This window comes from Pipra filicauda, unplaced genomic scaffold (assembly GCF_003945595.2).
Source record: "Pipra filicauda isolate LSUMZ 115617 unplaced genomic scaffold, ASM394559v2 scaffold13_size5146498_pilon, whole genome shotgun sequence".
In the NCBI taxonomy this organism is placed as follows: domain Eukaryota; kingdom Metazoa; phylum Chordata; class Aves; order Passeriformes; family Pipridae; genus Pipra; species Pipra filicauda.
This window is the reverse complement of record NW_024103874.1, coordinates 4,870,786-4,892,777: the sequence shown is the minus strand read 5'-3', so window position 1 is coordinate 4,892,777 and position 21,992 is coordinate 4,870,786. Positions and strand designations below refer to the sequence as shown.

Here is a 21,992-nt window from a genome sequence, read left to right as displayed (position 1 = left end):
GAGGAGCAGCTGAGGACAATCGGATTGTTCAGCCTGGAGGAGACTGAGGTCAGACCCCATCACGATCTGCAGGTTCCTCTCGAGGGGCAGCACCAACCTCTGCCCTCTGTGACCAGGGACAGGACCTGAGGGAACGGCCTGGAGTTATGTCAGGGGAGGCTCATGTTGGGTGTTAGGAAAAGGTTCTTCACCCGGAGGGTGGTCGGGCACTGGAACAGGCTCCCCAGAGGAGTGGTCACAGCACCACGGCTGCCAGAGCTCAAGGAGTGTTTGGACCCAGGTGGGATTTTAGGGTGTCCCGTGCAGGGCCAGGAGTTGGACTCGATGATCCTTGTGGGTTCCTTCCAACGCAGGACATTCTCTCCAGAGATCCTCCCAAAGGTGAGGGTGGATCAGATGGAAAGAGGACCTGGAGCTGCTTTGTGGTTCCTGGAGGCACGTGCCAGGCGAGCACATTTATGCTATTGCTAATTTGTTTTTAAGCATCAGCTCTAGGCACAGAGCAATGATTTAGTATTTACGTATAAATCCCACCGAGACAATATGCTGCTCATTTCAGTGCAACTCCTCGTCTGGCCTTTGTACTTAATAAGTAGGCTATTATCTTCCTATCAGTGCATGGGAGATTAACGGGAGCCATTTTCATTACCATTAATGGTGGCTACATACCTAACACCCTCACATCAACGAGAAGATAATGGGCCCTTAAGTGTGTGTGTGTAAGGAGGAGAGAGGGAGGGGTATGGAATATAAAGCAGACTCGCCTTAAATAGTTTGCTTTTCTAGTAAGGGAGAAAGTGATCTCTTCTGATAAGCACCATCATTTTCTGGTAAACACGAACCAATGGGCAATGAGGTTCCCATTACACAGACGCTGTATTATAGGGCCAAATGAGAATATTAATCTTAGTTTTCCCATGTAATTGGTAGATAATCCAGTGACAGGTGTTGGTGTTGGCTCTGCAGCAGTTCTGGAAGGGTGAATGTGTGTCCTCACAGCCTCGGGAGCAGTGTTGGGTGGTATCTTTCATCCATTGTGGTGCTGGACTGGGAGACTGATGCCTCCCATGGTCTTTATTTACTAAACTTGCATGTTCACACTCTGGGCAGCCAACCCTTGTAGTGGCAGCTTTGTCTTTCTGGGACCAGAATTGCTTTAACCAAAGAAGCACAAATAGTGCTTCTGTTTTGTTGTAGTGATGATATTGCAATTTTCCTTGGACCAGGAGTCATCCTTAACCCCTGATGTGCAGTGAGCAGCAGACTCACCTACATGAAGGCTGCAGGATGGGACTGCCTGGTTTGCAGTTGGAATGAAGGGACACCACAAACATTTGCCTTTCTCAGCAAGCAAATAAATGCACGCCATTCCCTGTCCAGTTTGCACTGTTCCAGGGATTTGGGATGGGTGCATAGCTCTCTCCCCATCTCTGCAATGTGTGACAAATATCTATTCTGAGATAATAGATAATGCCAAGAAGAAACATTTACAAAGGCACCATGCGTGCCTTTCCCTACTGGCATTGTGTTCCCTACTTGTTCCCTTTATCTGCATATGAACTGTTTCTACCTTGAAACTAAATGACAAATATTTTTAGCACAATTGCCATTGTTATATTTGTTATGCCCAATGTCAAGAACATATGAAATGTGATGATAAGGAACAAATTGCAGCATAACAATGATGCAAGGCAGGCACAGTTTCTTTGAGCCGTTTTCCATGTCGAGATTTTGCAGATAGAAATGATTTTACTTGGCTTCAAAAAGACAACATACAAACATGTAAAGGGCAGCCTGATTTGAGAGCACAGAAAACAGCTACAGCCCAATTCCACAAAGATTTCATGAACATGTGCATCATAACTGCAGTGAAGAAGACTAATAGCAAGTGGAAGCTTACTAAGATAAGCTACCTAGTGTACAATTTTGCTTGTAAGTTAATGATTTTATATGATGGCTTTGAAACTTCTTAGGTAAAAAAATAAATCTTGGGAACAGGATTTAAACCAAAGAGCACTCATTTTCACTTATTCCTCTTTTACAGATCTACTAAACTCTTTCTAATCTATTAATAAGACTAGATTTTGGCTATTAAATATCACAGTCCCTGACATAAAGGAAGTGGCATTACCACTTGATTTAAATTACACAGAAAATATTGGAAAAATCCTCTTCTAGAATAGCTGACAGAATGAGCTTCAAATATTAAAGGAAAGAGAGATACCACAAAACCTTGTTTTGACTTGTTTACTGATGCCTATGTGGGCTGAATACTATATTCTGTACTAGCAGCCCTTGTCGTGGACTGAGAAGACGTGGATTTTTATTGCCTTTTTCCCTCCCCACACATCTGAGATTAGCCACTATATTAGGATGTGACAATGCTTAAATTGAGGGGGAACAAAAGGAAATGTAGATACCCTTGTTAGATAAATCTATTTAATAAATCTGAAGAGTGAGGAGAGAGGAATGGACCTACTTGCATGATAAATGTCACCGTTTGAGTTCTGCTTTGTCACTGCGTATGACTCATGTAACTGTGTGAATAACATATAACTGTGTATATAACTGTGTGAATAATAACAGAACACCGAACTCAGCCCTTTTAACACCATGAGAAATCTCAGTCATTGATGGGACTGGGTGGTAACACCCTTTTCCAGGAGAGTTTTTTGGTGCTTCTGTGTGTTGCATGCTCTGAATAGCACCCTGTGAACTGTGAGCAGGTTGTCACCTGAGCCACCGAACTCTCGATCTCATTTTCAACTTAACAGGCTTGAGAGTTCAAAGTGACTTCAGGAGGTGTCTTGTAAATCTTGACAGAAGCTCATTCCTACTAACATTATGTCACATTAAAAAAAAATTAGAAAAATAATGTGCGAAATGTATTCTGCCATGGGATGAAACATCAGTTGTTATTGAGTGTTTATTTTTTATTATTGTTTGTTATGCTGAATGAATAAGATTTATTTTTATTAATTATAGCATTCAGGGCTGTTGATATTCATTGCATTTGGCAGCCACAGCATAGCAACCTTACCCAGCTACAATGAATATTGCCATTAAGTTACAGAAATGCCACATGGACGTAATAAAACAATCTCTTCCCTCTTGTTGTATAAGGGAACATTACTTTTTCCTTCCTTTTCAGCTGAGAAACCCTTGTATCAGAGCTTTTCTAATACATTTCCTCAGACCTTTCCTTACATTTCCTTAGACCTCATTCCTTAATTTGACACTGACACGAATCTGTAATTCCATCTAATGGCCAGCACAGCCGTGCTGGTGGTCAGGCACCAAAAGCCAGAGTTTAGGCAGGAGTTTAGTCTTACAACTGAATCATGGAGTCCTGCCTACACCATGGACCACACACCACAGCCTCTGGCTCTGAAATTCATGTCCAGCTCTTCAAAACACAGAAAAGATCAGGACAGTAATCAACCCCTATCCTTCCACTCCATATTTATAGGGAATTCACTTCTGATTTGAGCTCCCCGTGCCCACTCCCCCATGCAGCTGGGAGGGCATTTTAATGTGTGCGTTTCCACTACCCATCAGGTTACTAAGACACCCTTTCTTTATGCTTTTCCACCTCCTCACTACAGCTGAAGAAAAGCTTATGCAGGTAGTTGTATTTAGAGACCCCCATAAGTCCTTGTACCTGTGCACGTTTCGTTCATTTCAGAAATGAAACCTAATTTGGAAAGTTTTCATATGAGGCAGCAGGAAGCTTTACTCTGATATTAAAACAGGAAACAGAAAAGTAAAACCTTTGATTTGAAAAGCAGCTGTTGCTACACACAGCTTAAACTTTGTGTTAATGTCAAGTCCATGTGTGTCACATCACAGTTTGTCTCACTGTCAATCAAAGTGGGCAGCTACTATGGTCCAGGCAGGGTGAAAAAGCCTGGAAGTGCTGCTACCTGCCTGTGTCTACTCTGTGGATATTCAGAATGAACTTTGGGAGGCTGGTTCAAGTGGCTTATTTCCAAGGCAATTAAGTCTTTGTAAAGCAAATGTGTGTAAAAAATGCTCCTTCAGCCTGGTGGCACCTGACACTGCTGACTTCTTAATACGCATTAGCTCTCACTGGCTTGGGATTGGAAAGAATATCACTGAAAACACGGCAGAAAAATAGCTGGGTTTGTGTCTCTATGTGTTGGAATCACTTCTGACTGCACGTTTCATACCTTCCTCGGGGCAGGACTCACACGCCGGCTCCTGACACCGCACGCCCGTGCACACACTGCTGCAGATGTCCTTCAAAAGACACGCTCAAAGAAACTACTTGTTATTGATTTCTTCTCCATCGTGTCACATGAGCCTTGTAAAATTGGCTTGGGGAAGTCTGTAATCATTTGAGAGGAAAAAATGATTCCTAAGCAAATGGGGAGGCAGTTTTCCTAAACGAGAGCGCCCTAAGGCACTGCCCGAAATGGGAGATTGCACTCACCCTTCAGGCTCATTTTTTTGGTCATATCATTTGAGAAATGCAACTGTTGCATGGAAACCTTGAATAATCACTTGGTATCAATACCCAGGGATCTTGGCAGCTGCATTGAATTACTTCTTGGTCACAGTGCCTAGTGAAATTGTGGCTGGAAATGTGGCTGCAGTCATGCCAGCTACTCGGATTGCAGGGGCTGAGATTCTGGGGTGTCAGCTGCCACAGCCTGCTCCTCCTGCGGGACTTAACCCTTCGGGCACTCCCTCCTCTCTGCTCCAGCCTGTGAAAGCACCTGCGCCACTTTATCAGGAATGCTGGCAGAGAATCATGGAATATCGTGAGCTGGAAGGAACCCACAAGGATCATCGAAGTCCAACTCCTGGCACTGCACAGGACGACCCCAAAATCCCACCATGTGCCTGAGAGCATTGAACTCTTTGACTTGACTTGAACTTCTTGAACTCTGGCAGGCTTGGGGCCGTGACAACTGCTCGGGGGAGCCTGTTCTGGTGCCCAACCAGCCTCTGGGTGAAGAACCTTTTCCCAATATCCAACCTAAACCTCTTCTGACACAGCTCCATGCTGTTCTCTTGGGCCCTATTGCTGGAGAAGCCATCCCAGAACCACTATGACACTAGTGTGAGCAGCCTTTCCCACAGTGGTTCAGTAGTTGTTACATATTCTCAGTCTTCATATTGTAAATAAGACAGATGGGGAATTTCAGTGGATTAGGGAGGATCTTCAGTGCTGCTGCTTGGGTGAGGGGGTCTGTGGCACAAGGCATCCCCCTCGGACTAACAAAAATGCTGGCAGCTTCCAGGGTGTTTCTGTCTTGATGTTTTTCCTTTATAGTCACGAAGAAATAGAAAAAGAGTTATTTGAAGGGCTGCTCGTGGGCTGTTATGGCAGAATTGTCAAAGCATCTTAGAAAAGCTGTAAAAGTGTGAATTTGAACCTTGACTCCACTGTAGCAGTTAATGGGTGCTGATGTGTTTGATCCAGGGGAGGATTGATGCCAGTCATGTTTCCTTCCTACAAGCCCTTGATCACACAAACAAGGCAGCTGTGTCAGCTAGATATGGACAAATTGTTCACTTTGCTGTTATTCTGAGGTACCAGAGAGCTTGGTGAATCTGCCTTCCACCTCTGCCATCCTCCACTTGCCCATCAAAGAGTGATGAGAATTTGTTGTGCAGCTGAGCAAGTTAATATTGGGGAATTACAAATGTGAAATGCAGATGATGGTGGTGTAGAAATGCTGAAAAGTCTGGTTAGGAGCTGCCTCCCCCCAACATCCAAGACTTCACAGGGATCAGAGAGAAAATGACATATTTCACACACCAGCTCTGATAAATTTTACAGATCGCCCTGGGCTGCTGGGAACCCATTTCAAAGCATAAAAGTCATTGAGAATTTTTCCTTTCTTGTGTGGTGATGAGAACAATTTTTGAAATGGTGTGCTTTGCTGCCACTGGGCTTTTGTCAGCAATGAATTCACCAGGCTGCAAAAGAAGGGAAAGAGCAGAGTGTGGTTTCTTTGGCCATGGCCTGATGAGAGTGTGTCACTGCGGTGCTGATCAGTTTGGGTTTCTCTGCCTCTCTGGTCCCTCTGGAGAGAAGAAGGACATGTCTGGGCTAGTGCCACCTCTCTTGGGTCTTCTACTGTGGCAGTCTTGGGTTCAGCTGGTTTCAGTCCCAGAGCAGCTGAGCTCTGTAACAGTGCTCTAGTTATTAGCCCAGGGTAATGGCAGTTGAAAAAAATTACTAATTTAAAATTAGAAGGTCAAAAGCCCTTGTGTTTTTGGGTTTTTTTTCATAATCTCTCTGTAGATGGTTCAGTAACCTTTTTCTATGTGAGAAGTCTTCAGTAAGACACGTGGGACTGTCACAGAATCCAGTTTTTACAGCAGACTTGGCTGCCTGAGGTGAGAGGCGGCAACCTCGGGTCACCAGCCGGTAGATCCTCTCACTGCATCCAACATTACAGGACAGAGCCTAATGCCCTTTCCTCCTCCCACCCAGGAAGATGATTTGTCCTAACCCATTGGTACCCACACACATTTTAAGCATCCACAGTGTCCTGTGGCTGGAAGCTTTACAGCTCACCCACCTCTTACGTGAAGACTTTCCAGCGGATCATTTTGAATGTGTCCCCAGGAAATCCTGCTGTGCTCAGTGCACAGCCAGCATCACTCAGGCAGCTGGCAGTGGGTTTTACTTCTGATTGTGACAGAGGAATAGGATGTGACAGACCATCTTGGGAAGGCTGCTGTCTGCCCTGGAGGAGGGGAGAGGGCTGGCTGATGAGCTCCTAGAGCACTGGGACAGGCACGCTTTGCCTTTTGGATGTGGCATGGAAAGGCTGTGTTTGATCAGACATCTGTAAAGGCACCAGGTGACATTATTAAAATGGAGAGGAGGTGGATGTAAATGAACTGAGTGGAATAATGCACCCCATGGTACTGTGGGATGTAAGACCATCTACGGCTTTCAGCAGCTGTGACAATTACAGGGTTTGGGCTGTGAAGAGACATGTCCCCAGCTAATACTTTTAGCCTCTATTGCTCATCTTGATCTGTCAGAGCAAGGAGGCTGCAGATATGAGAGAACAAGCTGTGGCAAGATACTGCTGCTTTGTTTCAAGCTTGCTAACTTTGTTTTTTGATTTCTCCTAAAGTAAACCTGGGACTTCTCGAAGTAATTTTGATGTAATTGGCCAGAAACAAGTGATAACAAGGTCCAGTTGTCTAAGGTTAATCACCCCTAAAAATGCAGCTGGATCCATGCAACAACAATTCCCTTTTCTTGGTCCTCTCGTGATGGCAAGGGATGGAACTGCCTGCAATTGCCTTACTCTGTGTACACATATCCCTGTGCATCAATATCCCTGCTAAGAATTCCTCAGAACCCATCCAGAAGCCCTTAATCAGGAGAAAACCTTCTTGACATTCAGACTGAACTCTTGAAGCAACATTTCATCCATCAAAAGCTGAGGGAGAGGTTACACTCCAGGTAATAAGAAATTCAAGACAGTGAGCAATTTTGGCTTTTTTTCTTTTTTTGCTAAGTTAAAGCTGTAGTGGGTTTTATGAATTAAACTTTCAGGGTAGATGTGTGGTCCTGCAGCATTCGTGCAGGAATTCAGATGGTCAGGACTTCACACAATTTTTAGGAGATGCTGGCAGCTGCTGTGGCCATGCCAAGTGCCACTGCATAGTGGCACAGTGGGGATCACTGGTGATATACTGCCCATCAGGGATGGCTGCCTCATTCAATGGTGCCTTGTTAACCCACTTGCTAATTAAACTAATTATCATCTAAGTTCTACATGTTTTATTCACTTAGGCCCAAATTCAGCTAAGTTAATTTTTGATCTGATGGAAATAAAGGATTTTCTGGTGGTCTGCAGGAGGCTTTTTAGTCAGCCTGTAAAGAGTCATCAAAAAACCAAATCTGTTGTGAGGAGATTCAATCTCAATGCACTTCCACTGGTTCCATAATCAAAAGAGGTGGGAGACCACAGCAGAAGCAAGTGTCCAAATTTTAACATGTCAGTAGCCCCGCTGAAACCAGTGAAGCTGCTTGGATGCTTCAAGGTGGATCCCCTTTGTGTGCAGGCCACCTGCTACACCAACACAGATAAGAAATCATACGAATGAAGATTATAAGATCAGGCTCTGGCAGTTTTAAGTCTCTCTTTGAAATATAGGTTGCGATATTCCTGTGGTTTTACTTCTCTTAAAAATCTAAGGACAGTCAGTGTGTTTTCCTTCAGATGCGTGTGGAGTCCCAGCCAACACGTAGTTGCTTCCTGCATGGCTTATTAAGATAAAAGCGCAGGTGGAAAAAATCCTGTTTAAGTCAAACTTATCATTTCAGCAGCAATACCTTTTGCTGTTTCACACCGTGTCTCCTTTGCAGTACAACTGAGCTGGAAAATCACAATGCCCACGGGAGGTTTTTAGAAGCGGGAGGCAGAACAAGAGATGCAGAAAACCTTAAGAACTGGCACAAAGGCCAGGTACTAACCTGCATGGCTGTATCCCAGCCTTTCCCATGCTGTTCCCAGCAGTTTCCAGAGCATATAACAAAACCAGCCCAACCCCAGCCTGCTTTCGGCCAGCTTGAGCTCCTGTTTTAATTCTGGTGTCAGGTTGTCTGACCCTACGGTGCTGAGTGAGACCTCCCTGTGCAGTTTGTAAGGAATGTTTTATCTGCATTCTTTAAAGAATAAACTGATCTTTGTTGCCTTTTCCATCCAAAACCCATATTCCTAGGAATACAAATACTGCTAAAGCATCTTCAGTCCACAGTTTTCCAGGTGAAATAAATTGGTTTCTTCTCCGGGTGTTTTCCTTTCACCTATAATAAAATGTGTTTTATTGTATCTGACTGCATTAGTTGATGCCTTGATTATACACAGTGCACAGGTCACATAATCAATATATTTTACCATTTAAAACCAGTAGGATTTGTGATCAATTCAGAGTCTGCCTCCTAATCTCAGTTATTCAGAGTACGTTTGTTTGTTTGTTCTGTTTCTCCCTGTGGCTGATGGGAATAACAATAATGTTGTGAATATAAGGTTTTAAACATTCCTAGCACTGGAGGACTAATCCTCCTTCCTTAGGGTATAGTCAGGCAATGCTCTCCTTGAGTAAAATGATAAAGCTTTTATGATTTCAGCTGCCATCTCCTTCTCACCCCACTGCAATAAGCAGTGGTCAGTGCCTATTTAAAAGGAAAGTGAAGCTGGTTGCTGATGGTGAGAAGTCACACACTGCTTTGGAGGCAGAGGCAAAACCCTGACGTGCTTCAGAGGAAGAAGGAGCAGCCAGAGGTGACAGAATGAACTGTCATGCAGACATTGGAGCCACCGGAGATTGCAAAGACACAACCTCGTCATGAGATGAGGCTCTCCCAAAGCTTCTTATCCTGTTGTGCTGAGCTTAGCAACAAGTCTGTCCCAGTCACAATGTGTGGTGTGTGACCTGCTCCTGGGGCCAGCCAGGAACGTGTGTGGCAGGGAGGGCTGGCATGATCCATGTCTTCTGGATCCTGCTTCTCCTTCAGGAGGGGACGATGGGAAGGACTCAGGCGTGTAAAGGAGGTGATTGTGCGATTGTGGATTTGCTCTACTGTTCACAATTAGACTGACTTGCTGTTGTGCAGATGCAGGGTACAGCGAGTGGTGTGTAGATGGTGCTCAGGTAGAAACTCTTCTTGGAAGCAGAGAGATGTTCTACATCCCTCTGCTACTGGGATTCATTCCAAGCCTCCGTATATATTTCAAAATAGCCACAAATGTGCATTTTCAAGAATTCCTTGTCTTATCCCCCTTTCTGAGTTTGTCTTCCATGTGCACTCTCGCTGACAAATTTTATGGGAAGAACCGCTGTATTTTAGGTTCATTCTAGTCTTCCTAATATTCAGGTTTAACATACCAGCACCTGCCTGCGGAGGAAGGTGATGGGCACTTGTGGAAAGAGGAGAGGAGCTCTATAAGCCGTGTGTCCTGTACACACACCTTGCCTGGCCAGCTCAGCGCTCTTCCCCAGCACAGACCGGCACCGCGTCCCACCAGAGGGAAAACGAGGGGCCGCCCTGACCGGGGGAACAGGACCTGCTCCCGCCTCCCGGGGGAGGGCCGGGTGCCAGGACCGGAGCATCCCAGCGCGCCTGCGGGGGCCCGGGGGGCGCATCCCGGCGGCGGCGGCAGCCCCCGCCCCGCCAGCCCGCCCAGCCTCCGGGACGGCAGCGCCACCGGAGCGTTGCCCTTTTAAGCTGTGGCCCCACTTGCCTCCACCCCGGCTCCCGGAGGGGCTCCGGCAGCCGACACCGACCGACCGACCGACCGACCGACAGACAGATCTCCGTGCCCGCCTCGCTGCCGGACCGGGCAGCCCAGAGCCCCAGGGCGGCGGCGGGGCCGCGGCCACCGGGCTGCCCCTGCCCTGCCCCCGCCGCTCGGGGACCATGGGATGCTGCACCGGCCGCTGCACCCTCATCTTCCTCTGCACTTTGCAGCTGGTGAGTGGAGGCGCTCGGGGTTCGGGGGGACGCGGCGGAGAACGGGGGGTTCGGCTCCCCGGGATGGAGCCGGGAACAAAAGCCCCCTCCGGGGTCTCGGTGCTGCCCCGGGCAAGGCTCCGCTCCCTCCGCAACTTCGTCTCGGAGGAGGGATGTCGGGGTGCGCTCCGGGACGCTTTCTGCGCCGGGGTGATTTACTGGTGCTTAAAACTCATAAAAAAAAAATATTTTTCAATTAATAAGTTTGTACTTATAAAATACAACTGAAAAAAAAAAAAAGAAAATCGCTCTGTGAGAGGAGTCCCGGCGGCTCGGTGGCGATGTTGCAGACCAAACCAAACTTCGTACGTGCCAAAACCCACCGGTACCTTCAGCCTCTTGCATGTCCAGCTGCAAGAAAAGGTCCACCCACGTCCGCCCCTGCACGCCTGCATCCCACCCTGCTGAGGTTTGTGCTGGTTTGGAAGGAATTCTTTCAAACTCCGCCGGGATGAAGTGCTTGGATAAAATGTGCTTAATAATATACATATATTTATGTAGGAATAAACTTCTCAGTGTGCGGAGAGTGTGGACCCTGGTGGGCACGGGTCGGACCCTGGTGGGCAGAGGTTCCTGCTCCTCCTGACATGTGCACAGATGATAAACAAAGGTCTGGTTGTTCCCTGAGTGTCTGCGCATCCAGCCTGGATCTGGAGGGTCCCCTTCTTGTCAATAGCTAATGGGCTCCAGGGCTCCTCCAGCCTTAAAAAGGAAATGACAGCAGCTAGGTATTTAATTTCATTTACTTCTCCCGAATTTGCTGTATTTTGGAGCATTAGCAGCGTGCAGGAAAGGGCAGACTTCCTGCGAAGTTCTGTTGAATAGTTTGCTGGTGCCAAGGGGGTGAGTCTGGTTAAAACTCTTTGTTTTGGAGTTGGGTACTGTGACGGCGCAGTGTTTTCTGTGTGGGGACGGCACTGGGCTGAAGGTGGGAGAGGAAAACTGGGAACCTGCTAGTTTTGAAATGATAACCATCAGCCTCAAACTGAAGGGGAAGAGGGTGGGAATGCACCCCGGTGAACTCTGAATGGCACAATCGGAAGATGCGGGTGGAAGATTTGACTCGTAGTTAAACAAAATGCAGAATGGAAGTGGTGGGGTTTTCTTGCACAAAGCGTCTTGCTTGGCATATTTATGAGCGAGCTGAATGGCTGGGGAGTGTGTTTAGTCTCCTAGATTATTTCTTTTGATTTTTCACCCGTGATCACAGAAGAAAGAAGCTGTACCCTGTATTACATTAGAAATTGGCATCTCAACACTCACTGTCTCTTAAACCCATCACTATGTCATCCTGCTTTAAGGCACATACTCAACACAGTGGGGTAAAAGAAAATAAAAATAAAAAAGAGAAGAAGCCAGGAACTGCTGGTGCTGTTCTGCTTTCTGACAAGCGTGGGAGTCTTCTTGTATCCAAGATACAGGGACAAAGAACCCCCAGCATTTTATTTTCCTTAAGACCCTCCTCCTTGAAGAAAAGAATCAGCTTGGCTCATTCTTAAGCAAGTTTGGATGCCTCAGCCCTAGCAATTTCCCATGGCACTTGCTGGGTGAATTGGTAGAGCTGGAAAAATGTGAACTATGGTGAGGGAATTTCTGGAGCTGCGCTCCGGTGGGGGCGAGGTCAGGAGATCCTGGCCAGTTCCCAGCAAGTGCTTGGGTGAGGGTGAGATTCAGCATGGTGCTTTTTTATTTACTTTATTGTTTTATTAAGCAGTTTGTCTGTAAATCATCACATCACTCCCACATCCGTACAGCCGAGTGACGTGCAGGACTCGCTGCTGCTCAGGGTGGGCTCTGCTGAGACAAAACACTGAAGTGATCAGGCCAAGATCATCAATAAATTATAATGACGTGAACTTCCTTTGTTCCTCTCATGTCTCTGCTCGGCTTCATTTGATACTTTGAACCCTCCACAGTCTTCCCTGTTTGTTGCCAAGCTCCATGTCTCCCACTACTGAAGTTCCAGGGGTGAAATCCTGTCTCTTCTGTGGATGTTTTGCCTCTGACTTAAATGGGGAGAGGATTTCAGTGCTGGGATCTCCCACTTCAGTTCTGCAGCACACCCCTGAGTTCCATTGCATGTTCTCACGTCTGTTCCTCAGAGCTTTACTGGGGCTTTTTATAATTGCTGAACGGAAACCTGAAACAACCCCTCCAAAAACTCAAATTAGAGATTTAAGTTGCAATTCTTCATAGAAATTGCTTTATTATTAGGTGCAGGCAGTTGAGTGAGTGTGTGGGGAAGTGTTTGCACACTGCAGTCTAAATGTTTTCCTGGGGGAAAGAAAAAAGGCAGAAAACAAACATATTCATCATTGCAGTGTGTGTTCCCAAAGAAAAAGTTTGTGATCCAGCCGGAGAGCAGAACAACAACGTGTGAATTCAAGGAGCTGCTACACAATGCGAATACCAACGAGATCCTCAGCCCCCCACGGGCTGAGCCTCGTGGCGCAGAGAGGAGGAGAGCGTATGCATCTGCCTGAAGAAAATCAGGGCTGACTCCCCAGCGGTTTGCTAATCAAGGGGGGAGGGAAGGCTGTAGTTTGAATAAATAATTTGCCGTGTTCCAATTTTAGGTTATTGTTTCCATCGAGCGTCCACGTTAGGCTCGTGCTTTGACGATCGGTCCTGCAGGGAAGCTGCAAGAAGGTTCTGGCTCTCCCTCCCTCTGGTCCTGGTGTGCAGTGCTGTCCCTAATCCTTCCCTTTTTCCCAGTCCACTCCTACCTCCAGCAGAATTTTGGGTGAAAGTTGACCCAGTTCAGGGCCACCCTGCAAACAGGCTTGTCCTCAGCCATGGATGATGTGGAGTCAGCAAGGTGATGGGGTGTTTTCCCAGAGTTTGTGAATCCCAGGGGAGTTGTCACCTCTGCATTCTTGCTTTGCCTGAACACCTTTGCCATCCAGGTGCTGGTGTTACCTACAGCAGATCACCAGCCCTTTCTCATCCCTCCCAGGCTTTGGGCAGATGTATATTGAGAGTAAAGCTTAAATGAGCCCTAGGCCTCCCCAGGAAATAATCGTGACTATCAGGGAGCTTCTGTAGTGAGTTAAGAAATATCCCTTACAGAAACTAAGGTTGAAAAAGGTTTGCCAAGGACAGGGTTTCCGAACTTGAGTGGTATGGCAGACTGTTGCACCCAGCAGGACTGTGGGCTGGGTGACTCATGGTGAGAAACCACAAACCAGGGCTGGGTCTCAGGCAGGGAGGTATTAAATAATCATTGATTTGCTTCTTTTCTCTCTGCCAGTGTGAGATTGCACCCAAACGGTGTATTTTCTGGAGCAGTAAGTGATTGTGCACCGGAGGCACTATGTGAATTTATTTCCACTGAGCATGGAAAAACTCCCTCCCTCCCCGTGCCCTGTCCCAATAAATCAAACAACTGTAGTTTCTTTACATTCTGTCCGTGGATTGAGAGCTCAGATGCCAAGCAAAGCCTGGAGACAATTTTACAGATACATTATAAATCCCCCTAGAATAACAGCTTCTAATGGAAAAAGTGACTAATACTTCAAATGAGCACAGAACAAGGCGCCCTGGGACAGGGCTGCACATTGAGACTAACCAAAAGTAACTATATACCTTTATTTATTTATTTTCTCATGCTCTCTTTCTGCCTCGCTCTTTTCTCAGTGATTCCTTTTTAAGCTCTTACAGAAGGGGGTGACCAGTTCTGGAAGCCATTTGAAGCCAGCACAGATCCTTCTCTAACTACTCTCTTGTAGTTAAAGCGATCGTGTTGGTTTGATCGAGACGTGAAGTGATGCGGAGCACGTGGGGGGTGAGGGCAGAAGGCAGGATGTGGGCAAACAAAAAAGTGAAAGTTAGAATAGGTGGACTAGTTAAAATAGGTGGAATAGAGGGATGTTTTACAAGGGCATGTAGTGGTGGGACAAGAGGGAATAGCTTTAATTTGAAAGAGAGTGAGTTTAGACTGGTTACTGGTAAGAAATTCTTCCCTGTGAGGGTGGTGAGGCCCTGGCACAGGTTTACCCAGAGAAGCCGTGGCTGCCCCATCCCTGCAAGTGTTTTAGGCCAGGCTGGACAAAGCTGGAACAACCTGGCCTAGTGGAAGGTGTCCCTGGCCATGGCAGGGGGGTTGGAAAAAGAAGAACTTTAAGGTCCCTTCCAACCCAAACCATTCTCTGGTTCTGTGCCTCGATTGATCAGCACACATGGGCTGCAAGAGGGAGGGTGGCAGAGCATCTTCCTGCCCAGGGTAAAGGACAAGCAGGATTGTGGTGTCTGTGGACTGTAGGGATGACTTGCTTGGTTTTCTCCTCTACCCCAGGGATATTTTGAACTGGAGGCTGAGTGAGGAGAGCAGGACCCATCTCTGCCCTCCTCTGCAGCTGCCTCTGGAGCTGGGGCAGAGTCTGCCTCTCCTGAGGGAGCTGTGAGCCCGCACAGCTGCGGTTTGGCCGAGCACAAAGCCTTGGAGGGAAGAGCAGGTGCAAGGGGAAGCACAGCATCCCTTTGCTCATCACGCTGCTCAAGACCCCTCCAAAATTACCTTGTGCTCTCCCCAGCTGTTTATCTTCTCCATGGTTTGTGCTTAAATTGTAATCCCTCTAGGGAAGGGGCTATCTTTCCTGGATATGCACAGCACCCAGCACTGTGATGGCTCAAACCTTTCCTGAAGTCCTTGAACAATACTCCAGGCTAAATAATAACGTAAGTCTGAAGAGTACGTTTGACAGATGCTGTCTTCTCCGTGTCTGTTCCAGACAAAGGAAAATTAAAGCTGTGCCAATAATAGAGCTTGTCAGCATTTTCCACTGAAGCTGACTTTCAGTAGAAACCTGGGGATTTGACTAAATGAATATTTTCATGAGAAGTATCTGCTTTCCATAGACAATCCTGAGTTTTTCTCCCAAGTTTTGGCCAGAATATTTTGGCGAAAAATCAAAAATGTGCTGGCAAATGTTTGCTGTGCTGGCAAACATTTTTAATTTTAGAGCGGTGGAGATTTTCTTACAAAAAGATGAATTTTTGCGTGAGATTTTTCTTTTTTTTTTTTTCCCCCCACCTTTTTCCTGAGCAGCTGGAGTCAGTACACTGCAGCAAAAGGGAGGAGCAGCTTGGGGTCTGTGTTTCAACTGTGCCCCGTTGCAGATCCCCCGGCTGCCCACATCCGCGTTTCCCATCGCGGTGGTGGAGATTGCAGATGACTCACAGGAACTGTCCTCTAACCAAACCCATTCAGACCAGGAATGAAATTTGGCCAAAGCCAAGCCAAAAAACAACTGAGGGCAGGGTGGTGTTGAAGTCAGCTCTCCCTGGAGAAGTGGGGCTTTGTTTCAGCTGACACAGGATGTTTGTTGACCACTCTCTGACTTCTCCCGGCCACTCTCTGCTCCTTTGCCTTCTCCTTTTTCCTCTTTCCAAGCACCAGAGCCCTACAAGAAGAGAAGGAACTGGTTTTCCCCGAGGGGGACCCTCTCCCCCTGTCTGGTGTGGGGTTAAGGGAGCTGACGTTGCTCCATTGTGTGCTAATAATATATGGAAACTCGGATCATTTTGGCTGGGGTGCAAAATGGAGCTCTTCCAAGAATCTGCGCCAGGGGCCCGAAAGTATGAACTCTTGGAGAACAAACTGGATAACAAAGGCCAGATTGTGATCGCTTTTCCTCCAGGAAAACCCTGGACTAGCCCGCTGCTTTTTGAGCACTCAAGAAAACGCGTATGATCTAACGAGCAGCAAGTGCCCCAGCTGTAGCATTCCCTTTCCCATTAACAAAACATTGGGTCTGAGGTCAGTAGGATTGAACTTTTCTTTCTTATTTAAAAAAAATAAAAAAAAAACAAACAAAAAAAACCCAAACAAAAACCAGGGATAATTTGTGATTTAATGTCCTTATGCTTGTGGAGTTCCCTTTGTCCCCACTCCTTCTGGGCTGCAGTAGATGTGATGAGCACACCCAACTGCACAGGTTGTGTCTCTGTGTTTAAGTTTTGTAGAAAGAGAGTTTTTCAACCCAGTGAAAATTTTTGTTTCAAAAGCAGTATATTTTTCTCCCTCTCCCTATGTTCAGAACAGGAGGAGGGAAAAAATTACATTTCTGCACAAAAAAAATGAAAATACTCCGGCATTTGGCAATGTTTGCTGAAAATGATGAGGGTGTTTATTGTGCCAAAGCCCAAATATTTTGAACTTTTACAGAAGCTTGAAAACACTTCCGAAAAAAATTGAAAATTCTCTCTAAAAACAAATTGTTTTGGTTTTTTTTTTTTTTCATTGGAGTTGTGGAATTTGGACGTTCTCATCTTCCAGATATCTCTGACATCATGATGTCTTCCCCAAACCCAGCTCATGGTGAGGTTTAAGGGGGAAAGTCCTGAAAGAGAAAGCACAGGTTTGGGTGTTGCTGCAGGGTGGTGCTGTGTTGTGGTGACTCATCTGCTCTCAGGCCAGTGGTTTTGGGTATTTTTGTTGTGGAAGGAAACTCAATGAATAAATGCCCTGTGGCAATGTGAATCTGAGATATTTCGTAATCATTCCAGAGTCATAATATTACCTTAAAGTTCATGAGATTTCAGAATAATAGTAAACAACTTCTGTTTTGCTTATTTATTGATAAGTGTCAGAATTTTATTTTGTCTTCTTCTTGCCAGTGGTAATAGTAGGGATGGCAAAAATAAGGATTAATAGTAGTAAAAAGTAGGGAATCAGTAGTAGTAGAGTAGTAATAGGGAAGTAGGTAGTAATAGTAGGGAGGAGAAAAACTGAACTGATTGAAATATCTGGCAGAAATCTCTGAGATGGCGCTTCAGCAGAAGTGCTGCTTCTCACCAGCAAGTTGGGACTGTCTCACACTGAACACAGAAAAGTCAGTGTTGGTGTTGCTCTGGCTCCTCCTGGCTTAGCCGAGCCCTGGGCCCCCATCTGAGAGTCCTTGTGAAGAACTGAAGTTTTATTTAGCTCAGAGGCTTCGCAGACTAGAGAAGAGCGAGCAGCAGCTTTCTGCTGGGGCAAGATCAATATCTCCTGCCTTGACTTTGCTGTAGCTCATTAACATCAACTGTCTTTTCCAAGGGCTGCTTTTTGGTCTATTTTCCACGAGGACTTAATTGCCGTTTTCTTGGTGTCTGTGGCTCATTCTCAGCACAGCTGCTTCTGTGTCAGGACGTTAGACACAAATATGTTGTTTATCAGGGAAAAGCACGTCCCAGATTTTCTCTCAAAGGTGAAGATTCTTGGAAATTAGGAGCACAGCTTTTCTGATCCCCCTCCCCCCATCGTCCTGGGTGTTGTTTGGTCGAATCTAGGTTTAGTAATTGAGATGTCAGATTCCCTGACACCTCTCAGCTGAAAGGATGATGGTGTGGAAGCAGTGACCTCCGCTGCCATCTGCCTGGGCTTAATGAAAATATACTGTGGGAATCGAGGCAACAGCTTGTCTTCATCACCTGCTCGAGGAAGGCAGACATCAGGAGCTACTGTCCCTGAGCCAGCTTCCTTTGCCACCTTTCAGCACTGACCAGCCCTGCAGGCAGGTTCCCACCTGCTCCCTGGGCTCTCTCAGACCAGCAAAATATCGATTTGCTTCCCCTTTTTTTTTTTTCCTTTTTGCTCCATTTTTTTTCCTCCAGTGCTCAAAACTCAAGAAAAGCAGGATCATCATCATATTTTTTCTGTGCCAATGGAGCAAGCACACAGATGTCCACCAAAGACCCACCTCAACAGGACAAGAAAGAGCTGGCCTGGCCTGGCTGGTTTGACACTTCATTTAGGGACCTTGGAAGAGGCACAGACCACAGATACGTGCTTCCCAGCTCACAGGTTTGCAAAGATAAAATCCAGGCCCAGGAGCTGATTAACCTTGTGGAGAATGACCAAGACCTGAGTCCTGAGCCTTGGGTAGACTCCCAGAAACTCCCCAGTACCCAAAACACCTTTGAGGTTCTGGGCCAAACACCTCCTGTTTTGCAGAGCAAAACAACTTCTCCCGCAGCTCTTCCCTGGAGGATGGTTTGAAGGCTGGGCATTTAGATAACTTGCATGAATATTGGAACTATTGGTTGCTTTGCCAAATCAGACCCAGTTCCTAATTCCCCATGGCTACTGGTAATCCGTTAGCAGCAGGTTTCCATGTGGGAGATGGGAATGGGCTCTGACAGGCGTCTGGCATCCCTGGCTCCAGAGACAGCACACTTTTTGTGATACCATTGTGGGAAAGGCAATACACCTGCTTAGATTGTATATGTACAGAATTAGGAGAGAAATCTGATTATCCTAATTACTCAGAAATGCTAAATATGTGCAGAATACCGTTTGGCTAATTAGCCTGGGAGATCACTGGCTGTTCAGCAGGGAGTAGAGCGGGTGCTGGGAGAAGTGTGATGGGAGTTCACAGGCTGTTATGTGCCCTTTGCTGTCTGAGCATGTGGAGAGAAGTGAGCACGAGCAATTGGGGATGTGATTGCCAGCCTTAAAACAAAGTAAAAAGCTGGGAAAGGGCAATTCTTTTTCAAATGTCTGACACTTCTTAAGATTTTGGGTCTTCAGGTTTCCCTTCTCATTATTTTGAGCTGAGACATCCAAGGGAAAGAGGGGTCTGCCTCTCTGCCAACAGCTGGTGAGAGCCCCTGCATGGCACCTTCTCAGAAGGATCTGTTCTTCCCCTTATCCTGCCTTGTGCTGACACGGGCAGAGTCTCAGATGCTCTTGAAGCCTGAGGAGACCATGATGTAGTTGGTTCTGTGATTGCAGCTGCTTCATTTTCATTTAATAGGCTTGTTTGCACACAGAAGAAGTCTTCTGGCCCAAAATCTGACCTGCTTTTCCCAGAGGTACAGAGGAAGTCAGGCAGATGCTAGGCAGGGTGGAAGGTGGTTTGTGCTGAGTACATCTCAAGGTTTTAGTCCCCAGATGTCTAGATCCAGAGAACCAGGCTGCTGCTTTCAGCTCCACGCTGGACAGAGATCCAACAAGAAAACCATAACTGTTTGGGAGGGCTGCAGGGAGGTTGGGACAGCAGGTGTGCACAGCTCAGTGTGTCCTTGGGTCCCACAGTCTACACAGCTCTGCCATCAGACCGCAGCCAAACCCCAGATCCTCTGGATATAATCAGTGCCCAAAGTGCACATTCATCCATCCACAGCCCACCCTTATAGCTGGGCTTCTTCATGTCTTTAAATAACCCTGCATAGCTTTTGTTCCTGACCTAGCCAGAGACTAGTGTCTACCTCCAGCTCTTCTGGAAAGGTTAACCTTCCTGCTCCTGTGAGCTCAGGATCAGTCCTGCTGTCAGTTCAACACAGCATTAGCTGGGCAGTAAGCTGGGAGAAGCTACAGCATTTGGGCTTCCAGGGCTGCCACTGAAACAGCTTAAAGCTGAATTGTGTGACAGCGTGAAAGAATAGATAGGGTGATATAAAAACTCTGCCATAGCTTCAGACAATAAAGACTGTGTCTCCCTTCTGATGAATAATGGCTCTTTGTTTTATTCCTTAGATGGCAGGGCTGTTAGAACTGCTGAGAACTATCCCAGTGTTAAATATATGGCTGTGTAATAAAGGCTCTGCAATCTATGAACTGGGACTGAATGGATACTTGAGTGAATCATTTAAAGTACGATGAATTTCTGAAGCAGCTCATAGTGACAGGAAGTGGAGGGGCAGTAAACTCCTCTGCAGATCACTCAGTCAAAGGATGTTTTCCTTGCATGAGGCGTATCCCAGGTTTCATGGCTGCCAAGTTTTCCTCATGGAGGCTCCCTTGGCCATGTAAAGTTCCTCACTCACAGTTTTGGACACAAATCCAAACAAGTTTCAATCTGCATTTCAGATGGAGCTCCAGGGTTCAGTGGTGAGATACTGTGCGTTTTTTCTAGCAGAAATCCTGGAAACTCAACCCTGGCAGAGTCAAAAGAATGGAGCAGTAAATCCCATGTTCAGTTGTAGCCCGGGCTGAGAGCTCAATGGGGGTTTTGCTGGACCCCATCAGAAATAGGGATGGAGCTTGCTACGATGAGGAGGAAAGTGCTGCTTCTTCCTGCTGCAGTGTCACCATGCTGGTGGAAGAGGTGATGCACAGATATTGTTATAACTGTCTGGAGTCACCTCAGAGTCCTGCCAGATCAAACTTCCTTGAAATTACTTAATGGAGCAGCAAGAATTTGAATTTCCATAATATGGATTAGCACTTTTCTATTTCAGCTAATCCTTGCAGTCAGACCTGCAAGCAAGAAGATCAAAAGACTTGAAAAAAAAAATGGTCAGAAAGTCTGGAGTAGGAACAAACCAAAGATGTCATCGTTCCAGGGATGAGGAATCATCTCACACCTCCAAGGGGTGATAGCAGCGGGCAGGCAGGGTGATGTGTGGATGAAGGTTTGGTGTCACAAGCTAATAGAGGGCAAGTTTTTGTCCCCTTCCGTGGCTGGAGGAGATGCAAGAGTCCACGAGTGCCCCGTGGGTGAGCTGCTACCTGTGGGTTGGGGTTCAGCCCCTGCAGGATCTCCAAACTCTTGCCCTGTGGAGACACAACCGCTGAAGATTCGCTGCAAGTGAACTTTGTTCTCCAGAGCTGCCGAAGTGGCATCTATTGACCAGCCTCTATTTTAAAAGGGGGAGAAGGAAAAGAGAAATTCAGCTTTGCTGTTGAATAAATCATGAGCCATTGAGGAGCTGCAAGTCAGCAGGGGAGGGGCAGGGGCAGCACAGAAATAAGGAGACACAAATGTCATGCGAAAAATGAAGTGCAGGAGGGGCCTGGCCATTGTGTGACACTCCTGGAAACTTACTTGGAGAGTTGGTTGGTGGGAGGCCAAAAGATGTATGCAATGAAAGAGAGACACTCGACTGGACTGAAAATGCAAACAAATTGGGTAGCACAACGGAGGAGATAAATTATGCTCATGAAATAAACAATGGCTGAGCGACACTGGATAAATAGTTACATATAATAACACCACTGTTTGTCCCAGCCACCCTAATTGGGAGGCTGGGCAGCATCCGATGAAAACTCTGCGTTGCACATTTTCCCCTTCTAATGAGGAAGATTTTTTTCCTCCCCCCTGGAAGCCTCCCCCCAGTCCCATTTAGCAGGAGACTGAAAGGCCTGGTTTCATTCCACTTTCCCACAGCAAACTCATCCTGGCAGGAACTGCATTAAGGAGGACAAGTAGAAAATGATAATAAATTGAGGGGTTGCTCTTATTTCACCTTGTGACAAATCTATCCAGTGGGTGACTCAGGGAGGGTGATAAGAGCATGGACCGGGCTGCCGCTTTCCTTTTGGTGCTTGGTCATGTGGAAAATAACCCCATTCTAGCCCTCACTCAAAAGGGCTTTCCTTTAAAAATAATGCTTTTTAAAAGGCACTGAATCCTTACTTACCCTGTTGGAAAGCCAGCAGCTCGCCTCCATCAAAGTGAACGTCACGGGTCTCATTTCATCATCGACTTGGACTGAAGAGCAAAAACAAAAGTTTTTGCACCAAAAGTGAGATGGTCAATGCCATCAGTAC

General features: G+C 46.5%; 1 protein-coding gene across 4 annotated transcripts in view; it reads left to right on the top strand.

Moving 5' to 3' along the window:
* Positions 1 to 10,181: 10,181 nt before the first annotated feature.
* Positions 10,182 to 21,992, top strand: part of NKAIN4 (sodium/potassium transporting ATPase interacting 4) — a 51,706-nt gene continuing 39,895 nt past the window's right edge. For 2 of the 4 annotated variants that reach the window (XR_003538760.2, XM_027710664.2), the window contains exon 1: positions 10,182 to 10,477. Coding sequence is in view for 3 of the 4 variants with exons in the window: in XM_027710664.2 (XP_027566465.1) it covers positions 10,424 to 10,477 (54 nt within the window). In the remaining variant the exon portion in view is untranslated. The remainder of the gene's footprint in view (positions 10,478 to 21,992) is intronic. The other 2 variants (XM_039378537.1, XM_027710663.2) reach the window with 2 other exon arrangements.